This window comes from Tachypleus tridentatus, chromosome 2 (genome assembly GCF_004210375.1).
Source record: "Tachypleus tridentatus isolate NWPU-2018 chromosome 2, ASM421037v1, whole genome shotgun sequence".
Lineage (NCBI taxonomy): Eukaryota > Metazoa > Arthropoda > Merostomata > Xiphosura > Limulidae > Tachypleus > Tachypleus tridentatus.
Window position 1 is genome coordinate 115,247,365 of NC_134826.1, and position 22,059 is coordinate 115,269,423.

The window sequence follows — 22,059 nt, forward strand, 5'->3', positions numbered from 1 at the left end:
TCCCAACTCCATAGTCACTGCACGTTATTGTTCTCATGACACTTCTGCTATTTAATAAAGCATTACTGGTAACACCCGTATTTTCTGTCACATCTGTACACCATCTCTCTACGACTAGCTCATCTGGTCAGTTATGCAACAGGGTTCTTCATGTACTTTCAGTATTGTGGGTGGCATAACCTTGAATGTCAAATTTTGAGATTGAAGCTTTGAAATCTTTAAAACAAGTGTAACTAGTAATCACATGTCTGGGTTGGCATCCTTTAGTCTAACAGTCAGGTTGACTGTTGATTATTGCTCTTCGAAGAAACAACTCATGACCAATTATCAACTGCCTAATGAATAACCAACTTGTCAATCTGATGAAAATCAATCTTATTCTTAGAAAAGACAAACTAATTGGACATAACCAGTTAAGAGGTCATCATCCACAAATATAAAAATCAATCCAACAGCACTCTCTCATTTCATTGACAGTTGCATAACTAAGGTCTAAACAGGTAAGAAACAAAGCAACATCCACAAACTCAACTACTTTTTTACGAGTCAAGCCAAAATTTTCCAAGCATAAATGTACCCACATAATACAACATTTGTGCACGAACTCCAGAATATAAGAAAGAAATACTTGAGGTTCTGAGTTATCAAGAAATATACATTTTATTGATAATTGTTAAACAATTTGCAAACAAAAAAAAACTATTCATAACACTACTAAAAAAATAGAATTCTAACTTGTAAATGTGGGAGTTCACATGTTGTACAAACTTGTCAAAGATTATCAACCTGATTCTAAAAGCATTATCATACATACATATAAATAAAAAGCAATTACATGTTCTTAAAATAAACTGTAAGAACTCACAGAAGATGCAATGTAAGTATATCCACTGCATACATTTTGTGAAGCTTTTAAACTTTCTTAATGTGAAAGCACAAATGTGATATTAAATGTTTATTTGTTGCATAATATTTACACAAAATTACATAAGGACTATCTTTGCTAAATGTCTGTAATTTTGAAACAATGGACTATAGAAAAAGCAGCTAATCAACAGCACTCATCCATCACCAATGACAGACTACTTTAATCAAAAAGTGAGATTTGACTATAACACAATGTGCCCACAGTTTCAAACTACACAGTGTAATTTTAATCAGTGATGTCGAGAAACCCACTTGTTGAGAAACTTATATGCAAAAACGGCTCGTTCGGGTTGAGAAAATATTTTACATAGAAGAGCGAACTATGTAAAATATTTTCTCAACCCGAACGAGCCGTTTTTGCATATAAGTTTCTAAACAGTGTAATTTTGTAACAATGAAATACAAATCAAAATAAAAAACTTTCAAATTCATAGTTGAGCATGTTAACCACTGGGCCAGGCTTGAGCCATTTATAAACATTAGCTTGCCATTCACAAAATGCTCTGCAGCTACATTTAAAAGGTATGTACGTGACACATGAAACTGTACACTTCATGACTTTTACTGCAAACATTTCCATTTTTTTATCCATAAATACAGTCAAACAAACTTTCTTCTTAATAAAAGTCTTTATTACATGAGTTAATTAGAAACCATATGGATATATATTTTGTTTTGTGTTAATATGTTCTGTTTATATTTTAAACATTTATGGTTATAATTTTAAATAAAATTAATAAATTATTCTGTAATAAACACAAACATATATTAAATAAATACAAAGAAAGTAAAAACAGTGGAATTCTACTAAGAATTACCTCAAGTTAAAAATAAGGTCATCTGAGAACTTGGCATTATTTTATGCAGATATACACCTTGAGCTGCATATAAAAGCATGACAGTCACAGTAAACTATCCCTTTACTGATGTCATATTAATTATTGCCTCTACCATATTGGGGGCAGGAATGCTAACTTCAAGAAGCAAGTTCTATCTTACTCACCCCTAAATGGTAGTTTTCATTTATTATTTATTTATTCTTTCATCTTATTCTTATTTTAACTTGGGAGAGCAGTCACATTCCCACAACTGTCTGCAAGCAGTGAAAAGTGATATAGATGTGGGATGTTGCGAGCTTGAGCATTTACATCTTGCTCTCCTAATTTCTAATTTTCTTATGTGACACTAGCAAATTGCAGGTTAAGACTGACAGACAATGTATACCCACTGCAATGTGGGTCCTACTTCTTCAGTCACCTCCAAAACTAAGATACATTTTATAATCCCAAATTGTAGCTTGTACCCTAGGATCCTTTTTAAAAATATGCAGTGTATTTTGTTTCATGTTAATGTGTTCTGTTTATGGCTTAAAAATTTATGGTTATAGTATAATTAATCAGAGGTTGGAATTTGCTGTTTTTAACATAGTCCTTCATCATTATTTTGTTTATTTATTTAGCTTCACTTAGATGTAATTATTTTTATATATATATATATATATATAAACTTCCTTCCAAACAGAAATCTTCTACAAAGAGAAAGTTAACATTTTCATGAACTTGAAAATGTATTTCTGATAGATTCTTACCTCCGCTCATAGACACACACATACACATCTTTTCTTGAATTGTAGTGTCTTCTGCATGCTATCATGTACATGATCTTATAGCAACTATCCACTAAGAGGAATGAAACACAACTTCTATCATCACTAGCACCATCTCTTCCATGTAGCATAAAATCACTTCAAGATTGTGAAGTACATCCAAAATTGAAACCACAAATGCAGCAGTCAGAAAAAGTAGGTATCTATCAGAATTACATCTTTAGTTTAGGGAAATGTTAACTTCTGATAAGATATCATACCTCTACTTATAAAAAACTAGAATCCCACAGTAAGTTGGTGGAAAATAATCCCCCTTTAGAAAGAGCTCCAAAAAAGGCCATAGGAAATGCAAATGAATGAATAGCAACTCTTCTATGAGAAACTACATCACTTCTGAGCCAGATATATTCTCTGCCCACATGAAATTATGTTACAATAAGGGCAATGGAAGAACAAACCCAGCTGTATCTTGTGTACAAACATTACCATATCCACTAGGAACTGACATCCAGGAGATTGCAGAAAGGTGGACAGCAAAGGAAGATGCATTTCCAGTCCATCACTAGGAAGCATTGAGAATACTGTACATTCTGTTAGGAGGAAAATACCTGGCCACACACCCATAAAATAAGAAATGACTAGGTGGTGAAGATAATGAAAAGTATGGTATGGGTAGTGGTCCATATATTGACACTAATGATGACCCCCAATGTATGAAAGAAATGAGAAGGTGACAAATTTGAAAGGAAGATACACAGGAAATACAGCAATTATTGGGAAAATGAGAAGAATAAGCCAGGCAAGGCAACTGGTGAATCCAACCTGTAAAGGTACTGGGAGAAAGATCATGGAACTGGGAAGGACTCCAAAGAATAAATTATTGGAAGTGGAGACCCACAGAAGGAACCAGTGCACACCACATCCAGACAGAATAGAATAAGTAATTAGGATTGGAATGATTATAAAAGTGAAATATGGAAGGAAGGAGGATAGGTATAAAGGTGAAATTACCCTCCCAAGATGTTGAAGTTTAGGGCAGAAAAGAACAGCTGAGAAAATGACCACATAAGAAATGTGAAACAAGGTGCAGTGTACATTAATAGCAAACACATCCAAATGTCAACAAAAAGAGGAAAAGTCTTTCCTTGAAGATATATATAGCAGATCAACTGGGGTTCAAAAGGAAGGGTAAGAGAAATAATCCTATCCAGGAGAGAGGCAGGATGAGGAGGATGGATGATACAGAAAGATCAAAACTAACAGGAGCAATGAAATGAATACACAGGTATAATGTCCAAAATGAAATGTGGCTAATGAAGCCAAACAATATTCCATGATAAAGGAGACCATAAAGCTTCTATCAAAAAGCTAGATTTAAAAAAAAAAAGTGACATGGGAAAGGGTAGTAGGACAGGGAACAGGATAACCATAACATACTGAACAATGACTGTGTGTGTACCATTTTCTTTGGTACACTGCCACAGATGAAAGATGGTACAGAATAGGAAATCAAGAATGTCACATACTGCAAATGTTTAACCCCACAGATCAGGGTTCAGACATAAGTTATATATGACGCCTGAATGTAGGAATAAATCAGTGATGAATGATGAATAGGAGCTTACAAGGGAGGGTGGGGAAAGAGGAAGAAAATGAGACCCCTGAAGTCAGTGAAGAAGTGGAAACTATTGCTAAGTGAGCCAGTATGAATTGGATAGTAGTTTGAAGGAATCTTGGGACCCTTCCCAGGCTTAGAGAAAGGTGGGACAATAACCTGGTGCCAGGCATCAGGAAACACATTTTCCTGCCAAATCCAGTTAAAAACAATCAGAAGAATAGTATGAGAAGCAGGAGAAAGATGGTGTAGGATTTCATAGTGTACATCATCAGGTCCAACTGATATACTGCCAGACCCATAAAGGGCCAGTTTGAATTTCACCAGTGTAAAGGGATAATTATAGTCATAGAAACAATCAGCTCAAAAGGAAAGAGGTGATTGCTTTGCCTGAGTCTTGTTGGTTAAGCAGGTGAAGAAAGAAGCAGAATTGCAAGATACCTGGCAAAAGCTTTCACTTAAAGTATCAGCTACTTCCTGGCCATCAGAGAAGAAATTTGAGAGGGGGTCAGAATTATAGTGCCCACTGACCTTTTGAATCTTGTCCCATATGACTTTGAAATTGGCAGTAGAAGACATGCTGGTTGTGAACTTAATCCAAAATTTTGCTTTTTTGCTTTGAATTCTTATCCACTAAGCATGTGCACAGGCCTTTTGTGAGGTCATTTACCTATGGACTGTTTTTTCACTATTTTATTTAAGTCTTTATTTGGAGGATCCATAATAAAAAAGAATATTTCGGTACCCTCTGACCCAACCCACCTTGGAGCCCTACAAGGGGATGCACTACAATCCAAACAAAGACACTGCAGCAATTCCAGGGTTTTGTGAGCACTATACCCAAACACCAGCATCAGATAGAATGTCCACAACACCTGTTGAGAACATCCAACACTGGTCCAAATGAACCAGCCAACTGACCCAAGGTGTAGGCTGCCCGTCTACAGGAATTCAAGGTCAAAGTGGAGTGTTAGGGTTCGACACCTGAACCACCAGGATCCTCTCCTCCCTTTCATGGGTCACCAGGCATGGCAAACACATGGGTAAATGTTTAGATCCCAGAGGAAGTAAAATGAAAGAACAATCTTCCCTGGGAGGTGTCCTCACCACGTACAGAAATTCACACCAAGGGGAATCTAAGTAGATTCAGTCTCATAACATGATATACTTTTGTGTGTTTTATTATATTGGCCTTCCAGTAATGGCTAGCTAACATAACATAACTTACATTGGCACAGTGCACTCATATTACATATCCAATAATATAAAACTAACATTTAGTCTTCTCTGTCTTGGCTGTGTTTTAGTGGACTAGTATTTTTTAATATTGTCACATATTCAATTATTATATATAATTTTAGTGAAAATAAATACACATGAAAGGACTTCATTAAAAACAATAAATCCAAACCTCTGACTAATTATATTTTATTTTTTTTATTTACATTGATTCTTTACTCGGGAGAGCAGTCACCTTTCCACAATTGTCTGCAGGCAGTGAAGGATGATACAGATAAGGGATGGACGTTGTGGACTTGTGCACCAACATCTTGCTCTCCTAATTTTTATCTCTAATTTTATATCTATTCCTACTCTTTATTTCCTATATGAGACTGGTGAATGAAGGTTAAGACTGGTAGATAGTGTATCCCCACTGTAATGTGGGTCCAACTTCTTCAGTCACATCCAAAACCTCGGAACTATTTTATAATCCCACCTTGTAGCTTGTACCCTGGGATCTTTTCAGTTATTGCAGCATGTTTTGTTATATATATACACACACACACACATATATATATATATATATATATATATATATATATAGAGAGAGAGAGAGAGAAAGATTATTACAATATAGCAATAAATTATTAAACTTTTGTTTTACAATATAGAACAATAAAGCAAGAAGTAAAGCAAATAATTATCCCTTGTCACTACAACCTTTGAACTTGGTTGCTGCTGGACATAGGTTGCTAAACCTTCTGAAATTTCACAAATGAAGGATATCAATGAGTCAAATAACCAAAAAACCATAAATAACTATACTAATACCATAGAATTCTACTATAATATATCAAGCTTAGTAACTAAGATGCATCTAGATTTTTAAAAATTTGAAACTTTGAGCAGACTACAGACACAACCTACCTTTTTGAAATCTTAGGTCGAAAGAATACAGTAGCCTTTTCACAGGTTAAAATAGCTGAATAAACCACTTGGGGACATTATAAGCTGTCAACTGGTTATTCACAAGTCACATATTGAAATAAGTGTGTATAAAGGACTTATTTCATAAATGGAAAGAAAGGAATGGAGTCACTGTGTTTGATTCCGTATATATGCCATATCTTAGCAAAATAAAAATACATGGGCTTCTTTTACATTCAAGCTTGTTAATACTATTAATTTTAGTTCCTAATTTGTGCAATACTATAGACTCAGTATTTTGACATCACAAACATCTAATTTTAAACAGTGCTGCATTCACCATACTACATGACTAACAACTTCTCTATTTAGGTGCAGAATAACTCTATTCTGTTATTTACTTTTAAATGAACTTGTATATAATACTAACCTTCATCAGTACATCTAGGGTTCATATGGACCCCAATGATAAATATTTTTTAATATTTTTTCACTGACCACTTATATTTTTATTTATTTTCATGTAATTGTCACATTAAAATCCTCTAACACAAAAATAGTAGCTTTCAATGTTTTGCAGTCGAATAATTTATGTGAATAAAAATTGCATGGGGTATGTGTGGACCCCAAGTAATGTACAGATTTCGAGCTTATGTCTTCATCAGGCATTTTGTGTATGGACTCACAGAGGTTATTCATTGTGATAAACAGTGATTACATATTTAGCTCTCTCATGAAGCAAAGTAATGCACACAACCTACTTCAAAGATGTTTCCAGAATCCCCATGCAATTCAGAAAGGTGTCAAATCTGCCTTTGTAGATCTAAGATTGCTTAACACAAGACAGCATGCAAGTCAAGGTGTTTCAGCAACAAAAACATGATATTATCTTTGCCCAAGAATCACAGACAGGAAAATAGATCAAACCCTTACAGCATGTGGAAACCATGTCTGTGCTGATCACTCCACACCCAGTGTACTGTGTGATGAGTTTGTAAAATATATGAGAAACACTATGTTCACTCACAACAAGTTCTGCTTACATGTTGTCCAAAATTTGGCATTAGTTTAGCTCTGAAACAAAGTTTAATGTAGTTTGACCCCACCAAGTCCATTCGGACCGCAAGCACATTTTCGTACAATGTGGTGTTTTGGTTACATATTCAAAAAATATGTTTCTTCAGTCAGTATTTAATTAGTTTCAATTGTGAGATGTCAATTAGAGAAGAAGTGTCCCTATATTATTGAAATATACCTCAACAATCACACTTTTTGTCTAAATACGAGAAAATGGATACAAGTAAATTTCATATTTTGAAATAATAAATCACATATCACATAATTACGTTACTCAAGTCTTTCATATAGTTTCTCTGGATAATGCTATGAGAAGCCATTATGCTAACTTTTCAACATGTAAATCATAGCTGCAACATTATGATTATTAAATATATGTGGGGTTCATATGGATCCCAGGTGTACTGAAAGGTGGATATTTTAATATGTGCTGATGAAGGTTAAAGTTTGAATTATTATCTACAATTTAATTCCAAACTTATTGACATAAATCTGTAAAATAGTAGTTCAATAAAATTTTTAATACAAGTCAACAAATGGAATGTCACAGACTTTTACTATAGATTACAGATTTTGACATCACAAACACCTAATTTTTTAACAGTGCTGCATTCACCATACCACATGACTCACTGAAATCTATATTTAGGTGTGTTATTCTATTATTTACTTTTAAATTAACTTGTATATAATAGTAAGTCTGAATTATAATCTAATTCCAAACTTACTCAGATAAATTTCTAAAATAATACTTCAATAAAATTTTGAATACAAGTCAACAAATGGGATAGCATGGGCTTTGACCAGTTGTGAAAGGTTTAAACAGCTAGTGTTTCTTTTGCCTTGGGATCTTCAAGGTCTAATTTCTTTGAACATTTTAATGCTTGAAGCAATGATAGCTGCTTTGGTGCATGTTTTTTTTTGTTTCTAGCCCTGCTTTTTTCTTTTCCTTGATCATCTTTAGAAAGTCATTGCATTCAACAAGGGTGCATACCTTGTGATGATGTATATTGTTGTGTTGAAATCCTTACCATTTTACTTCCAAGTGAAATTTAAGTAGTAAATGGTTTGCAATTAGCCATCTTGTTGTTCTTTCACTTTAAAAAAAATTCTGAACTGTTTTTGAGAAACATTTATAACAGATATCAATTGCACACCATAGCACATTCATTCCTATTTATGTTTTGCAGTATTAATCAAAACATAAGCAAAAATATCAACAAAGTTTTAGCTGTAACAATAAAAATGGTTGTAACCTGCTCCAAGTTTTTCTTATACTGGTGTCAGTTCAATAGCTTACCCCTATTATTTCATCTTTTAAAAATTTTGTTTGATAATTATTTCTATTACAAAATCCTACATTTCACACAAAAACAAAGTTCTGTCCTAATTTATCTGATATTTTTTAGCTTTTTTTATACAATGGATGTTTATTTCTTTTCTCATTTCAACATGTAATACATTTTAATGAGATACTTAGTTGTTACAATATTTTTTTTCTGTCTCAAAATACTAATACACTGCATACTTTTTACTTAAATTATTATTATTGTTACTTATTGTATAAATTATGAAACAAATTAACAACTAAATTCTTAGGGACAAAAGTTGGCTTCATGGAAAATATTTCTCAAGATTACTGAATCCCTTAATCAGTCAATTTCAATTAACTGTATCTTTCTCACACTCCCAACAAACAAGTAAAAAAATTGAGGCAAATTTAAGCATGACATCCAGAACTTTCTCTCTTTGATTAACAAGTGTTCAGGCTTACTAATGAAGAGTGGAATTCTCCAAAACCAGCATAGCCCAATAACTCATGTTGATCAAAGTGTAGGCTGAATTGGATCTCCCTTTTACTTAGACTTTGAGATTAAACAATTTTTGTAATACAAAGTTTATTAATTTATCTGGAACTACATGTCATATATTAATACTATTACAACACTAAAAATATTCACTTTGGTTGTTTTTGCTATTTGGAAGTTCTATACACAACTGAGACTGCGATGCTTATTTGTATTATCTTACAATATTGTACAGATAAATTGAAGATAAATAGTTAATGCTCCACGTTTACAGCAGTGTATTAGAAATCACTGAACTATATAGTTTAAAATAAGTCACATAATTCTAATGTATGTAAAGACAAATGTGTTACAAATATATAACAAAATTACTCCTTGAATGGTCAGTTTGTTCTCTGAAGTTTATTTTTACACTTATGGGACACATTGTTCACTAAGTATTCATTTAATAATTTTATTCCATAAAAACATTTGAAAATAAACCATCACACTTCACTTTTCAATCAGTGAACTGGACTGAACAAGTTCAACTTGATTATTCAAAACACTTTGTAGCTCTCACCTGATAATCTTGGTATAACAGTATATCTATTTGTAAACTGAAAATATACCCTTTTGGTATGTATTAATTCCAACATTAATTTATGTTTAAGTTTATATTTATTATTATTAAGGTTAAGTCTAAATGTAGATTTAACAATATTAATAACACACACACACACACACACACACACACACACACACACATGTACATAGGCCTAAAACTAAAAAGTATAAGACTGTAGTCATAAACCTAACTATAAGCAAAACAGAATTAAACTCCAGATGTAAAATTATTTCTGCTCTTCACTTATATTGAATAATGGACATAATTTAACTTTTCACTTGACAACAAAATGTAGAAAACAAAAACAAAATTCAAGCACATGGGCTTAGCAGTAACATGATAAATAACACTAAAACCTTTAATTAAAGTGAAACATTAACAATAATAGTAATACTGTTTATAAAATGAGACTTACTACAACTTTGTTACATTATATGCAGGCTTTTCAAACTTAAAACATTAAATAACACAATACTAAACAAATTTCAATGTAGTCAAAGTTTCAAAGGGAAAGCTAATTCACAGTTTTCTCTGAAATTTAAGATAACATTTATGAAAAACAAGGTGCCCATTGGTCTATCAAAGTTGATATATACAATTTTAAAACAAACGAATTAAGAATAAACTTCACAATACTCAACCTTGACCATTTAAATATTTATTAATCCTCCCTTAAAGTTACTGCATCCACCATGACTGTTTTCAACATTATTATATCACTGGCTTTAGATATTACAAAAGTTAATGCACAGATATTATTAATTCCCTTAATAATATTCGACACCTAAGTAAGATCTATAACTCTTTCTTTTTTTCAAAGGAAAGCAATTTTAGAGATACTAACTTGTTTTTGCATAAGAATCTTTCCAACCAAGATTCTCAGGCATCATTTTATTTTTAGTATCCCTCTAGTGCACCTTTTTCAGTGCTAATAAACTACTTAAGCCCAAGACCGAACACTATCAGTTCTAAATTTAGGTAATTCTTATTTAAACAATTTTAAATATTAAATTTAAAGCCAAATTTAAAACAATTTCAAAACATATTCAGGTCGATAAATGCTCAAGGGTAGCCTATATTACAGTAAAACTATAATTCTTACACACGTATAAGTTGAAATAACACTACTTATAATATACTTGAATAGCTTAACTTTAAAATTAAGCACACTCTTGAAACTAAAATCACTGGGGTATATTAAGCTAGATGATAATGAGAAAACTTACCATTTTCATTGCCATCTCCCTTCTTTGTGGTGGAAGCATTTCCCATCTTTCACTCAAAATGCAACAAACGATTTTGAAATACTTACAAGATTAATTAATATAATTTCAAACAAACAAGGAATGTCTCAGAATTAACATTTATTTCCTAATTACAGCCAATACCCCTAGTGAAAATAACTTTGCCCTCGAGAAGAGCTTAATACCAAAATCACTATCTGCACCCAGTTACTAAGTGGTAGTATCAACGGCGTAGCTATAACTGAATTCTAGTAGTTATAATCATCCGCATCGCAAATCAGATCAAAATTTTAAGTTACAAATAGATCAAAACATCTGTAAATACCGTTCACAAAATATGTTATGCCTAATATAACTTATAAGACAATACTAATAGTTTGTATTGCTGTCCTGTGACAGCGTTATTTGTTACGTAGAAGAAAGGACACAACAGTACAAATGGCGAATGAACTATTATGGGATGTAGGTCGTGCGCTCGCGCTGTCGTGTTCATGCTACGTTCGCTTTCATGTTCGCAACAAATAGAGCGATGTATCAGAAAAGTTGCGATATCAGTTTCATTCGTATCATTTGAGATAATGTGAGACGTCAAATGGTTCGCTATTGTTAACCGGTTTGTAGAGAAAAAGAACAAATCTTCAATAAGCGCGGAACTTGAAATTATTTTAGGGAAGTTTGGAGTAACTTAATCTACGAGTATTTTCTCCCATTTTATTAGCTATAATTTTGTTCGCCAACAATACCGAACTTTGGTCGCGTTTATATCTGATTCGATTTTATTACTCATCAGGTTTTTAAACAGCCTACCCTGATGTTGAATTCTTTTAGAAAGGTGTCCCCTAGTGGCACAGAAGCATGTCTGCGGACTTACAACACTAAAATTCAGGTTTCGATACATCTGGATGGTAGAACACAGCCCGTTTTGTAGCTTTATTCTTAAATACAAACATATAAACTTTTGCGATAAATTGAAATAAAGTAATCAATGAAACCTTGGATGTGTCAAATGTACCAATCGAAAAGGTCTGACTGATTCCAAAACTATAATTAAAACTTAACTCTGTCAAAAAATAATGGAGGAATGAGCTAAAGGTTTTACTTGAAAATCCAGAGCCATTCTATAAGCCGATACGCCACGGCTAAAAATTCACTCAATCAGGTACATTTGTTGCTCAATAGTTTCAAAGACAATGACATTTTTTCTTCTACCAGGAAGTACGTTTCTCATGATTTTATTTCAAAGTAGGTAATTTCACTGTCATTAAATATTCATTTATTTAAAAAGCTTTATTCACAATTCAAAAACAGAGTGTGTGTATTTTCTTATAGCAAAGCCAAATCGGGCTATCTGCTCAGCCGTCGAGGGGAATCGAGCTCCTGATTTTAGCGTTGTAAATCCGTCAAAAATAGAAAAGAAAAAGGCTAACTTTACCAACCTCTTTACACGAGTTTTGTACTTCAATTTTTGCTGGGTTTTTACATTTACAAATTGAATATTACAAAAATGAAATAAACATCCAACACCAATTTGTTAACATACTTATAAATAAATGTAATAGTAGTTTTAAAAAGTAACAATGATTAAATTAAATTAAAAGATACATCTCGAAGTTAAGTTGTAAACCCATGTATTTGTAGTTAAACACAAAGCTACACAATGGGCTATATCTGCTCTGCCTACCACTGGTATCGAAACCAAGTTTCTAACGCTATAAACTCGGCATGGCCAGGTGTGTTAAGGCTTTGACTCGCAATCTGAGGGTCGCGGGTTCGAATCCAGGTCGCACCAACTATTCTCGCCCTTTCAACTGTGGTGCGTTATAATGTGACGGTCAATCCTACTATTCGTTAGTAAAAGAGTAGCCTAAGAGTTGGCGGTGGATGGTGACCTCTAGCTGCTTTCCCTCTAGTCTTACGCAAGCTAAATTTGGGACGGCTAGCGCAGATAGCCTTCGTGTAGCTTTGCGCGAAATTCAAAACAAACAATCTAACGCTATAAATCCGCAGTCATGCCACTCTGACACTCATAATTATAGACTTAACATATCAACCCCAAAGTAACTTGTAGTATCATCTATATCTGTTTATAGAATGCAATTAAAATCTGTATGATTAGTTCTAGCAAAAAACACTCACGACGTTTTCTTTTAAACGCGACTTACCGTGCTTGTACACATTTTTCAACATCCATTCGTGTTAGCGTTGATAGGCCTAAAACTTTCAAAATTAAAAAAAGGATAAAATATTCTTAAAAGTCACTATGACATATTAGGTAAACAATCTTTGTAATTATAAATAACTTATGAATTAAATTTTAAAAGAATGTAGTAATGCGTCAGCCATGCTGTAGTTGCTACATCAAGCCCCCCCTGAGCCCATTTCACTCAATACCAGAGTTCATAATGTTGTTGCACTATTATAAAAGACAAAAATTGTTTTATTTACTCGGTACTTTAGTGTTATTTTTAAATTTAAGTTTTAAACTTTGTGTTTTCACCAACATATTTTATTTCACTCTTAATTTAGTAAAGGGACACTGTTTTCTGTTTTAACTTTCAGAAAATATTCAATCAGGTCAAAATTTAAACTGTGATTGGCTACAGATTGATGCAAAATTGCAGTAAAATTAAACATACTTATAATTATTTCGCAGATTAAACATCGTTTATTAACAACAGTACAAACTGTGTGTTTTATATATATATATATATATACCGTTAACAAGGATAAATCATTATATGAATGAAAAGTTGACACTTTTAATTAAAAGTTTCTTGGAAGTTATGTACGCAAGACATATCTTATGATTTAAATTCGTAACAGCTTTATAATATTTGGAAATCATATCTGCAACAATCTTAATAAAATTCACAAATATTATTGTTAGTTGTTCAATATACAGTTCGTATAATTCGTTGGAATTAAAAAAAAAAACTCAGAAAAAATTTAGTTTAACTTTCAATCTTAAAATAGATAAAAAGTTTCTGTCACTTTTTTTTACAACACGTCATATCATCAAATAGGAATTAATAAAAGTTATGCTGTGTACATACGTATCCACGCCTTCAAAACATTCGATAGCATAAGTTCTAGTTATTGGTAATCTTGAAAAGTAAAGGAAGAACTGAAAATACAAACAAACACCTTACATAGAAATTAATTTATTACCATTCTCTGTTGTATATAAATTACGTGTCTTATCTCCAGTATGTGATTTAGAAAAACCGAAAAGTAAAATCCACAACTCGTGGAAAACTCGAATATTTAAGATTTATTATTAATAACTTTAATCGAAATGTATGTTTCTTTCCTAACATTAATGTGAATGTTTGTTTGAATTTAAGTATGAAGTTATACAACAGACTATCTGTCCTCCGGGTTCGGCATGGCCAGATGGTTAGGGCACTTGAGTCATGATCTAAAACCACGGGTTCGAATCCAACTCCCACCAAACGGTGGGACGTTATAATGGAACGGTCAATTTAACTATTCGTTGATTTTAAAAAAAAATTTGGCGATAAATGGTGACGACCAGCTGCCTTTCTTCTAGTCTTACACTGCTAAATTAGGGACGATTAGCGCAGATAACTCTCTTGTAGTTTCGTGCGAAATTAAATAAAAACAAACTGTTCTCTACTCGACACAGATATCGATACCTTGTTTCTCTCCTTGGGAGTCTGCAGACATACTGCTGCGCCACGAGGGGAATATGTAAAATATTTTCACGTTTTGAGCATTTAATAATGTAATTTAATTTTTAAAATCGATCTAAGTAACTTTGTCATTCCCAGATTTTGTTATCTTTCTTCTTACTATTCAATGTGCATAACACAATATATATATATATTTGTGTCATCATGCGTGCATGTTCATTACATTCTTAAATGAGAATATTTTTACATTATTCATTCATTATTGTTCCTTATCAAACGAATAATAACAGCATTTAAGATAAGTAAAAGTACAACATTTGTTTCTTTTTACCAATAAACATATTGTATATTTATTTTGATTAATGAAGGTATACAATGATAAATTAAAAATGAGAGATTGTAAATTACTGCACTCTAAGATTATTTACATGATATTAAAATAATTGATGACCATCTCTTAATAATGGCCTCGCGAATTCAAATGTTAGAGAACAGAGTTTCTCATAACGCCAGATTATTGTTAATGTCTCTTTTCAGTGATCGTAGTGATTAGGATCAACAACAAAACCAAACAAACAAAAAGTAACTCTGTGACCTTTTGATTTATAGAGTAAAATGTGTCACAAAACTCTAGAAAAAAGCTAAGTACTCTAATTACTAGGAATGGTGCCTCAGCTCTTAAGAATTCTCAAACTGTTATGTTGAAAGTTCTCTCTTCTCAGCTAATCCAGACGATTTCACGCCGAGACCAATTCTATATAATATTATGTTCTAGTGCCATCTATTGACAACTATATATAGCTAGAACTAGATTTAAAATGTTATTTCTTAATTTTTGTAGTATGAGTGATGATGAAACCAAAAATATTGAATGACAAATACGATTTTTAAACAAGTCACTAATGGTGCTTAAATATGTTTTTAGAGTTATAATGTATCATAAAACTATAAATTAAATTATGGCGAGCATTCAATATTTTACTAGAGCCTTTATCAAGATGAAAACTCGTCATAGATAAACATTGCAATACAAAAAAAATATAAAATGTCTTTAATTAAAACATTTTCTTTCGTTAATTTTAAGGTGAAAATAATCATTCATCAATTGTGTATTTTAATGACACCATTAACATTAAATGTTTCAGTATTCTTGTTTTCTCTGACTCAAACATACACGTCGAAACCAGGAACGGGGACACATGCCTCAAATATCTTTAAACTGGAGTTAATATCATCTCCCCTCCACAACATTTTGCTGATAGCAGTTTTTCAGTTTATTTTTACAGTTCTTTGATAAATTCTAAACATTACATTGCAGCTTTTCGTCTATTTGTATAATGTGTAAACCGGTATCATCCGAAACATCAATTGTATGACATACAATTTTGCAGCGTACAACAAACAATTTAATTTGCATTTTGGATATTTTTGTATGTACAATAAAGTACTTGTTACTGTGCAAAATCATTGAATAATATTTACAAACTTTTTTTACTGATTGTCAGACAATTTCTATTTAATTCTGGCGTACCAGTTCGATGTCTGATGTTTTATTTTCTTTAGGGAGTAACATGTTTCCAAAATGTTATACCTTTCAAAATACTTATTTCTATATTTATGTGTTATAATTACTTTCCAGTTCGTCGTTAAAAAGTTTGGTATACAGTTTCTTGCGCTTGTTATTGTTTCTTTAAAAAAAATACAGTCAAAGATGGCCTTTTATAACTCATTTAAATATATGTGTACGTGTGCGTTCGCGTATATGTATACCCAGAACCTTCTAACAAGACATCAGTGGCACAGCGGCATGTCTGCCTGGTGGGAAGAGCACAAATAGCTAATTTTGTAGTTTTGTCCTTAACTTTGAATGAATAAATATACGTTTTAAGTTCCTAATAGTTGTGTAAGAAGGTTTGTTTGAAGTTAATCACAAAGCCACGTAATGGACTATTTGTGCTCTGCCCACCACAGGCATCGAAACCCGCTTCTAGTGGTGGAAGTCCATAGACATGCCGCTGTGCCACTGGGAGCCGAAAACGTATATCAGTGAGTACTTTCAACCAAATATAGCAACACATTATTAAACTAAACAGCTTTCAGGAAAACTTTTACCATCTGTAAAATACATAAAAAACTTCTTTTGAGAATATGGAACAGTCTATAATTATCAACCACAACAGAGATGGACTTGTACTCTTCACAATCAGTCTTGCGTGACCCTACATCCTAACAAGTGGCGTGTTTTCTAAAGTGGGTCAACAAAATGACTTAACGATATGGGAAAACTGTTTTAATTATTGACTCTCTATTATATGATGATAAACATGTTTATCCAGAAGATTCGAAATAAGGCACGATTAACTGTTTTATAACACGTTTTACACATGTTCCATTCCACGCTGGAGACAAAACATCCACTCTGAGAAATTAAACAGAAACTACAGAAAACGAAAATTTACACGGTATATTATATGGTATATTGCTAAATATCTGGTGGAAATTAATTTGCTTACTATAGTTCAAGGCCTGGTAAGGCCAGGTGGGTTAAGGCGTTCGACTCGTAATCTGAGTGTCGCGGGTTCAAATCCCGGTCGCACCAAACATGATCGCCGTTATAACGCCGTGGGGGCGTTATAATGTGACGGTCAATCCCACTATTCGTTGGTAAAAGAATAGCCCAAGAGTTGGCGATGGGTGGTGATGACTAGCTGCTTTCTCTCTAGTCTTACACTGCTAAATTAGGGACGGCTAGTGCAGATAGCTCTCGAGTAGCTTTGCGCGAAATTCAAAAAACAAATAAAAAAAAATCTATTACAGTTGAAACTGGTACAATTTATTGATTAACTAACTCATTAATCACATTCAAATTACGAATAAAGGTTTAAACAATTACTTGCTATTCCAGTAAATATCCCGAACATACCAACCGTGAAGGAAAATGTCAAAAAATAATAAATACAGTATATTACCAAAAACGAAGCACCTTTAAAATTTTACTTGTCCTATACCAACGTTTTCCACATTCATTTGTCAAGCGTATTAATAACAATATAATATATATATTATCGTGGCATCGCTTTTGACTAATAAAATAAACTCTTCTGTTATTATTTACAAGGGCTTTATAATAATTATTATTACTTGTTTAAAAAAATGTCACCCAATGGCTCAGCCGTAAGCTTGAAGTCTTATAATGGTAGGTTTCGGGGTTTAATTTCCATAAGGAACAGAAAGAGCCCGTTCCCGTTAGGTTAGTGGTAAGTTTGCGGACTTACAATGCTAAAACCTGAAGTTCGATTCCTAGTGTGGACAAAGCACAGGCATCCAATTATGTAGCTTTGCATTAAAATCAAATAGATAGGAACAGATTGCTCTTTCTACCGCTTATCGATAAAAACGGACAAGACAGTGTTGATATTTCGTAACTTAGATTATGTTAACATTTCAATTTACAAGTTACGTTAGCTGAAAAATAATTACCAGAAATAACTTTAAGTAAGTAACAATATATTAAACTTCTTTGTATATTATCTAAAAATATAATTTTAACGGTAAAAGTAATTCAGTTTGTTTTTGCCAACAGGCAAGCTGTAAGTTTACAGATGGACTTAAATTTTTTGAATCCGGGATTAAATTTCCTAGGTGAACAGAGTGTCTTTGCTCTAAACAAACAATGTGCTACCTTTATCAGAAGAAAGAAACGTTAAATTTATTATGGAGGTAATTTCTAGAAACAGCTGAGATATTAGCACGCTTGAATAAGTGTATTAAGGTGTCCTGAAGACACTTCATGGAACGTTATTACCTGAAATAATCTTCCAACATATTTTGGTTGGTATTTAGTATTTTTAACAGGACCGACATTTTACGTGGAACATGGACTAAATAGTCAGATCAAACATTCCAAGGTTCACACATATTAATCTCTAATTTAAAACTTCTGATCAAATGAAAGACAATCCGTCGCAAGGTTATTCTTGATCGGACACTGGAGCGTTTTATAAGCTTATTTTGGCTCAATCTTAGATCTCCTGGTACATAGATCGCTACGCTTCTCAGAACATTTCAAATTTTGACTGACCCCCATAACCATTGAATTTATGAGTACTGAATACTTTAGTATTGTGTATTTTGTTTGTTTGCTACAGCCCCTCTGAAACGTTGTTGAGGCCTTAAGTTTCAAAATCTCTGAATTAAATACTCTTACTAGAGTATTTAGCATTTTCAAACCTGGAACATCACTTTCACAAAACAAAAACATGGATTAGCTAACTAATAAAAAGTAACAAAACGCAAAATCCTAGATAGTTAATTCGACTAACCTGATAAATGCTTCAGTTACCTAATCATTGTTATTACGAGACAAAAAATGCTTTCATCTTTAACTACGATTACTTTCAGTTGTTGAAGGAATCCAGAGCCATAATTAATTTCCTTGTCTACATTGGTTATCCTCTACATTTCCCCAATATTCTCTTCTCTATCAATGAACAATTTTCTTTAACTGCTATTACATATATGGAAGACGACCCATCACCCAACTCATTTTCCTAAATAGACTTTCACCAGTGGTAATCTTTGCGTTACATCGAGTTTGTTGTACTGAAAACATCAGGTTGAATAGTCTCTCTACATACTAAAATTAAACTGAATAATCAAATTATCCATGAGCACATTATTAACTACCTTAATACTGGTACTCAGTGCGTTTTCCTCCAACACACACATTCTAAATCTGTCAATTACTAATAGTGTACTTTAGTATCTGTACTCACCCTCTGCATGTACAGTCATGTGAAAATGTTAGGACACCCTATGAAACCCTAAGTATTTTTTTAACATTTTTGGATATATAGATATTTAAACTGAATTTCAACGATACTGAGTGATTATAGGAATATAACTGAACAATTAAAACTGAAGAAAAGACTTTTCAAGATCTTCTGTAAATGTAATTCTACAAAAATGCATAATCTAACTGAGGAAAAGTTAGGACACTCTACCCCCTAATAGCTAGTGTTACCCCTTTTGGCTGAAATAACTGCAGTGAGACGCTTCTTGTAGCCATCTACCAGTCTCTAACATCGGTCTGAAAAAGTTTGTCCCACTCCTCAATGCAGAATTCTTTCAGCTGCGAGATGTTTGAGGGATTTCTTGCATGTACAGCCCGTTTGAAGTTACCCCACAGCATCTCAATAGGATTAAGATCTGGGCTTTGACTCAGCCATTCCAGGGCTTTCCATTTCATAGTTTTCAGCCAGTTCTTGGTGGATTTACTGGTATGTTTTTTTGTCATTGTCGTGTTGCAAGGTCCAGTTCCGCTTCAGCTTTAATTTTCTTACAGATGGACTCAAATGTTCCTCAAGCACCCTCTGATACACAGTAGAATTCATGGTGGATTCTATGACTGACAGCTGCTCAGGTCCTGTGATACACCTGTGTGTGAGTTGAGCCATTTTAAGTGGGAACAAATGTGGGGGTGTCCTAACTTTTTCCTCAGTTAGAATATGCATTTTTGTAGAATTACAAAATTACAAAATAGAGACATTGAAAAGTCTTTTCCTCAGTTTTACTTGTTTAGTTATATTCCTATAATCTCTCAGTATTTTAAATATTGAGATTAAATATCTATATACCCAAAAATGTTACAAAAATACACAGGCTGTCATAGGGTGTCCTAACTTTTTCACATGACTGTAAGTAACAATATTAGTTACTATTCATCCCAAAGGGAATATGTTTATATTTTCATTAATTTTCTTTGTTTTATTACACGTTTCTCACAATCCATTCATGGTCTTCTATGACATCAGCTATTAAAATTATGCTTTCCTATTGCTGAGCGGTAGGAAACACAGTGGTGACCCAGTTCTTGGCTTGCGTGTCATTTTCAAGAGTTTGTGTTATGTTATTAATGGCATTAACATCTGTCATTTCAGTGAATTAATTTATTAACCAGATACCCAATTTGGCAGAGTGCTTCATTAGAAGCTTCGGTGCATGCTTTTGAGCACACAAACTTCTAGCAACCTTTTTTTTCTTCAATTGTACCGCCGTCTCGTTTTTTAACAAGTATAAGACCTGGCATCTTCAGATTCATCAAGTGTTTATTTTCACGTTTGCAACTGATTTTGCTGATGTATTTTCATTTAAAAGGACTCCTTATGTTTGATTCATGGGTATAACAGTGAGGTCTTTCCACGTGTTCCATATTTGAGCATTCCTCAAAGAAACAAGTTTTTTTAATTTTTGCAAAACAATAATTTGCCAAATGAGTATTGTCTAATTTGTCAGTGCTTTGTAGTAAATTCCTTCTTCTCTAGAGTTCCAAGTCATCCAGCGATCATTATCTCTGATGATTCAGTGCAATTTCAAAAGTTGTCTCATGGAAACACAATCTACCCTTAACCTTCAAACGTTCTCATACAAGCAATGCATGAAACGCTTTGCAAAGACGACGATTGTCACTAATATATAAATTTATGATAAAATGTCTTTTTCAGTGATGAGAGATAGTTTATCTATGATCACCCGAGTATTAAGCCCCTTCAACAGCTTTCCCAAATAAAATGTCCCTTACTGAGTATTATTCTCACCAACTCAAAAATATTATGCATTGTATGTAACAGAATAGCCTACCCAAACAAAATACTCTCATGCTTATTCTTTTTTGAAAGAAAGACAATGTTCTAATACGACAAACTACCTTCTTCTCTTTAACAGCCTTTGTATAAGGTAGTACAACACAAAAGGCAGCATCTCTATTTTCATTTGGGTTAACTATATTGAAATATTCACCACAAAGTATCAGTAAACCACGTACATCTTAAAATACTTGGTATATTATTTCTAAATTGTCATTTAGTCTCATTCAGTTTCATGAATGTCGCTTCTTAGGTAGAGATGACACTTTGACCAACAATTTTCCCACGAAGGTCAAGCTGCATGGATGCTGTGTTTATGTTAATTCAAGCCACTGGTGAAGTTATTCAGTCTAGGAAAGAATAATATTATCTAACTCCATTTGCAAATACTTATATGTATAAAAGGCGTTTAAACACGCTGGAGTCTGGTGAAGTAGAAATATTTCTGTTTCAATGTTGACTTTCAAAAATTTACATATAGCTTTAAGTTGGCCTCTTTTACTCATAATTACAAGTGGCAGTCATCAAATATTCCTACAAGAATGAGTAACTTTATGTAAGATCATCTTTTTCATCTTATCCTTGGCCATTTCTGTGGTCACCCAAAAAGTTACTTGAAATTACCAGTATTCTTGATTTCATGGGACATCCTAACTATACTTTACTTCGGACTAACAGGGTTACCAAATATTTCTCTACCATTTTTATGTTTACTCTAAATCAAGATGTC

At 32.9% G+C, this 22,059-nt stretch overlaps 1 protein-coding gene across 7 annotated transcripts in view; it reads right to left on the minus strand.

The window, feature by feature from the left end:
* Positions 1-22,059, minus strand: part of LOC143244884 (cAMP-dependent protein kinase catalytic subunit 1-like) — a 159,983-nt gene that overhangs the window by 44,103 nt on the left and 93,821 nt on the right. For 2 of the 7 annotated variants that reach the window (XM_076490356.1, XM_076490355.1), the window contains exon 1: positions 11,015-11,794. The exons of the other annotated variants lie outside the window; for them this stretch is intronic. In XM_076490356.1, the coding sequence (XP_076346471.1) occupies positions 11,015-11,060 (46 nt within the window). In that variant the 5' untranslated portion in view covers positions 11,061-11,794. Of the gene's footprint in view, positions 1-11,014; positions 11,795-22,059 lie in introns of those variants that run through there. 7 annotated transcript variants of the gene reach the window in all.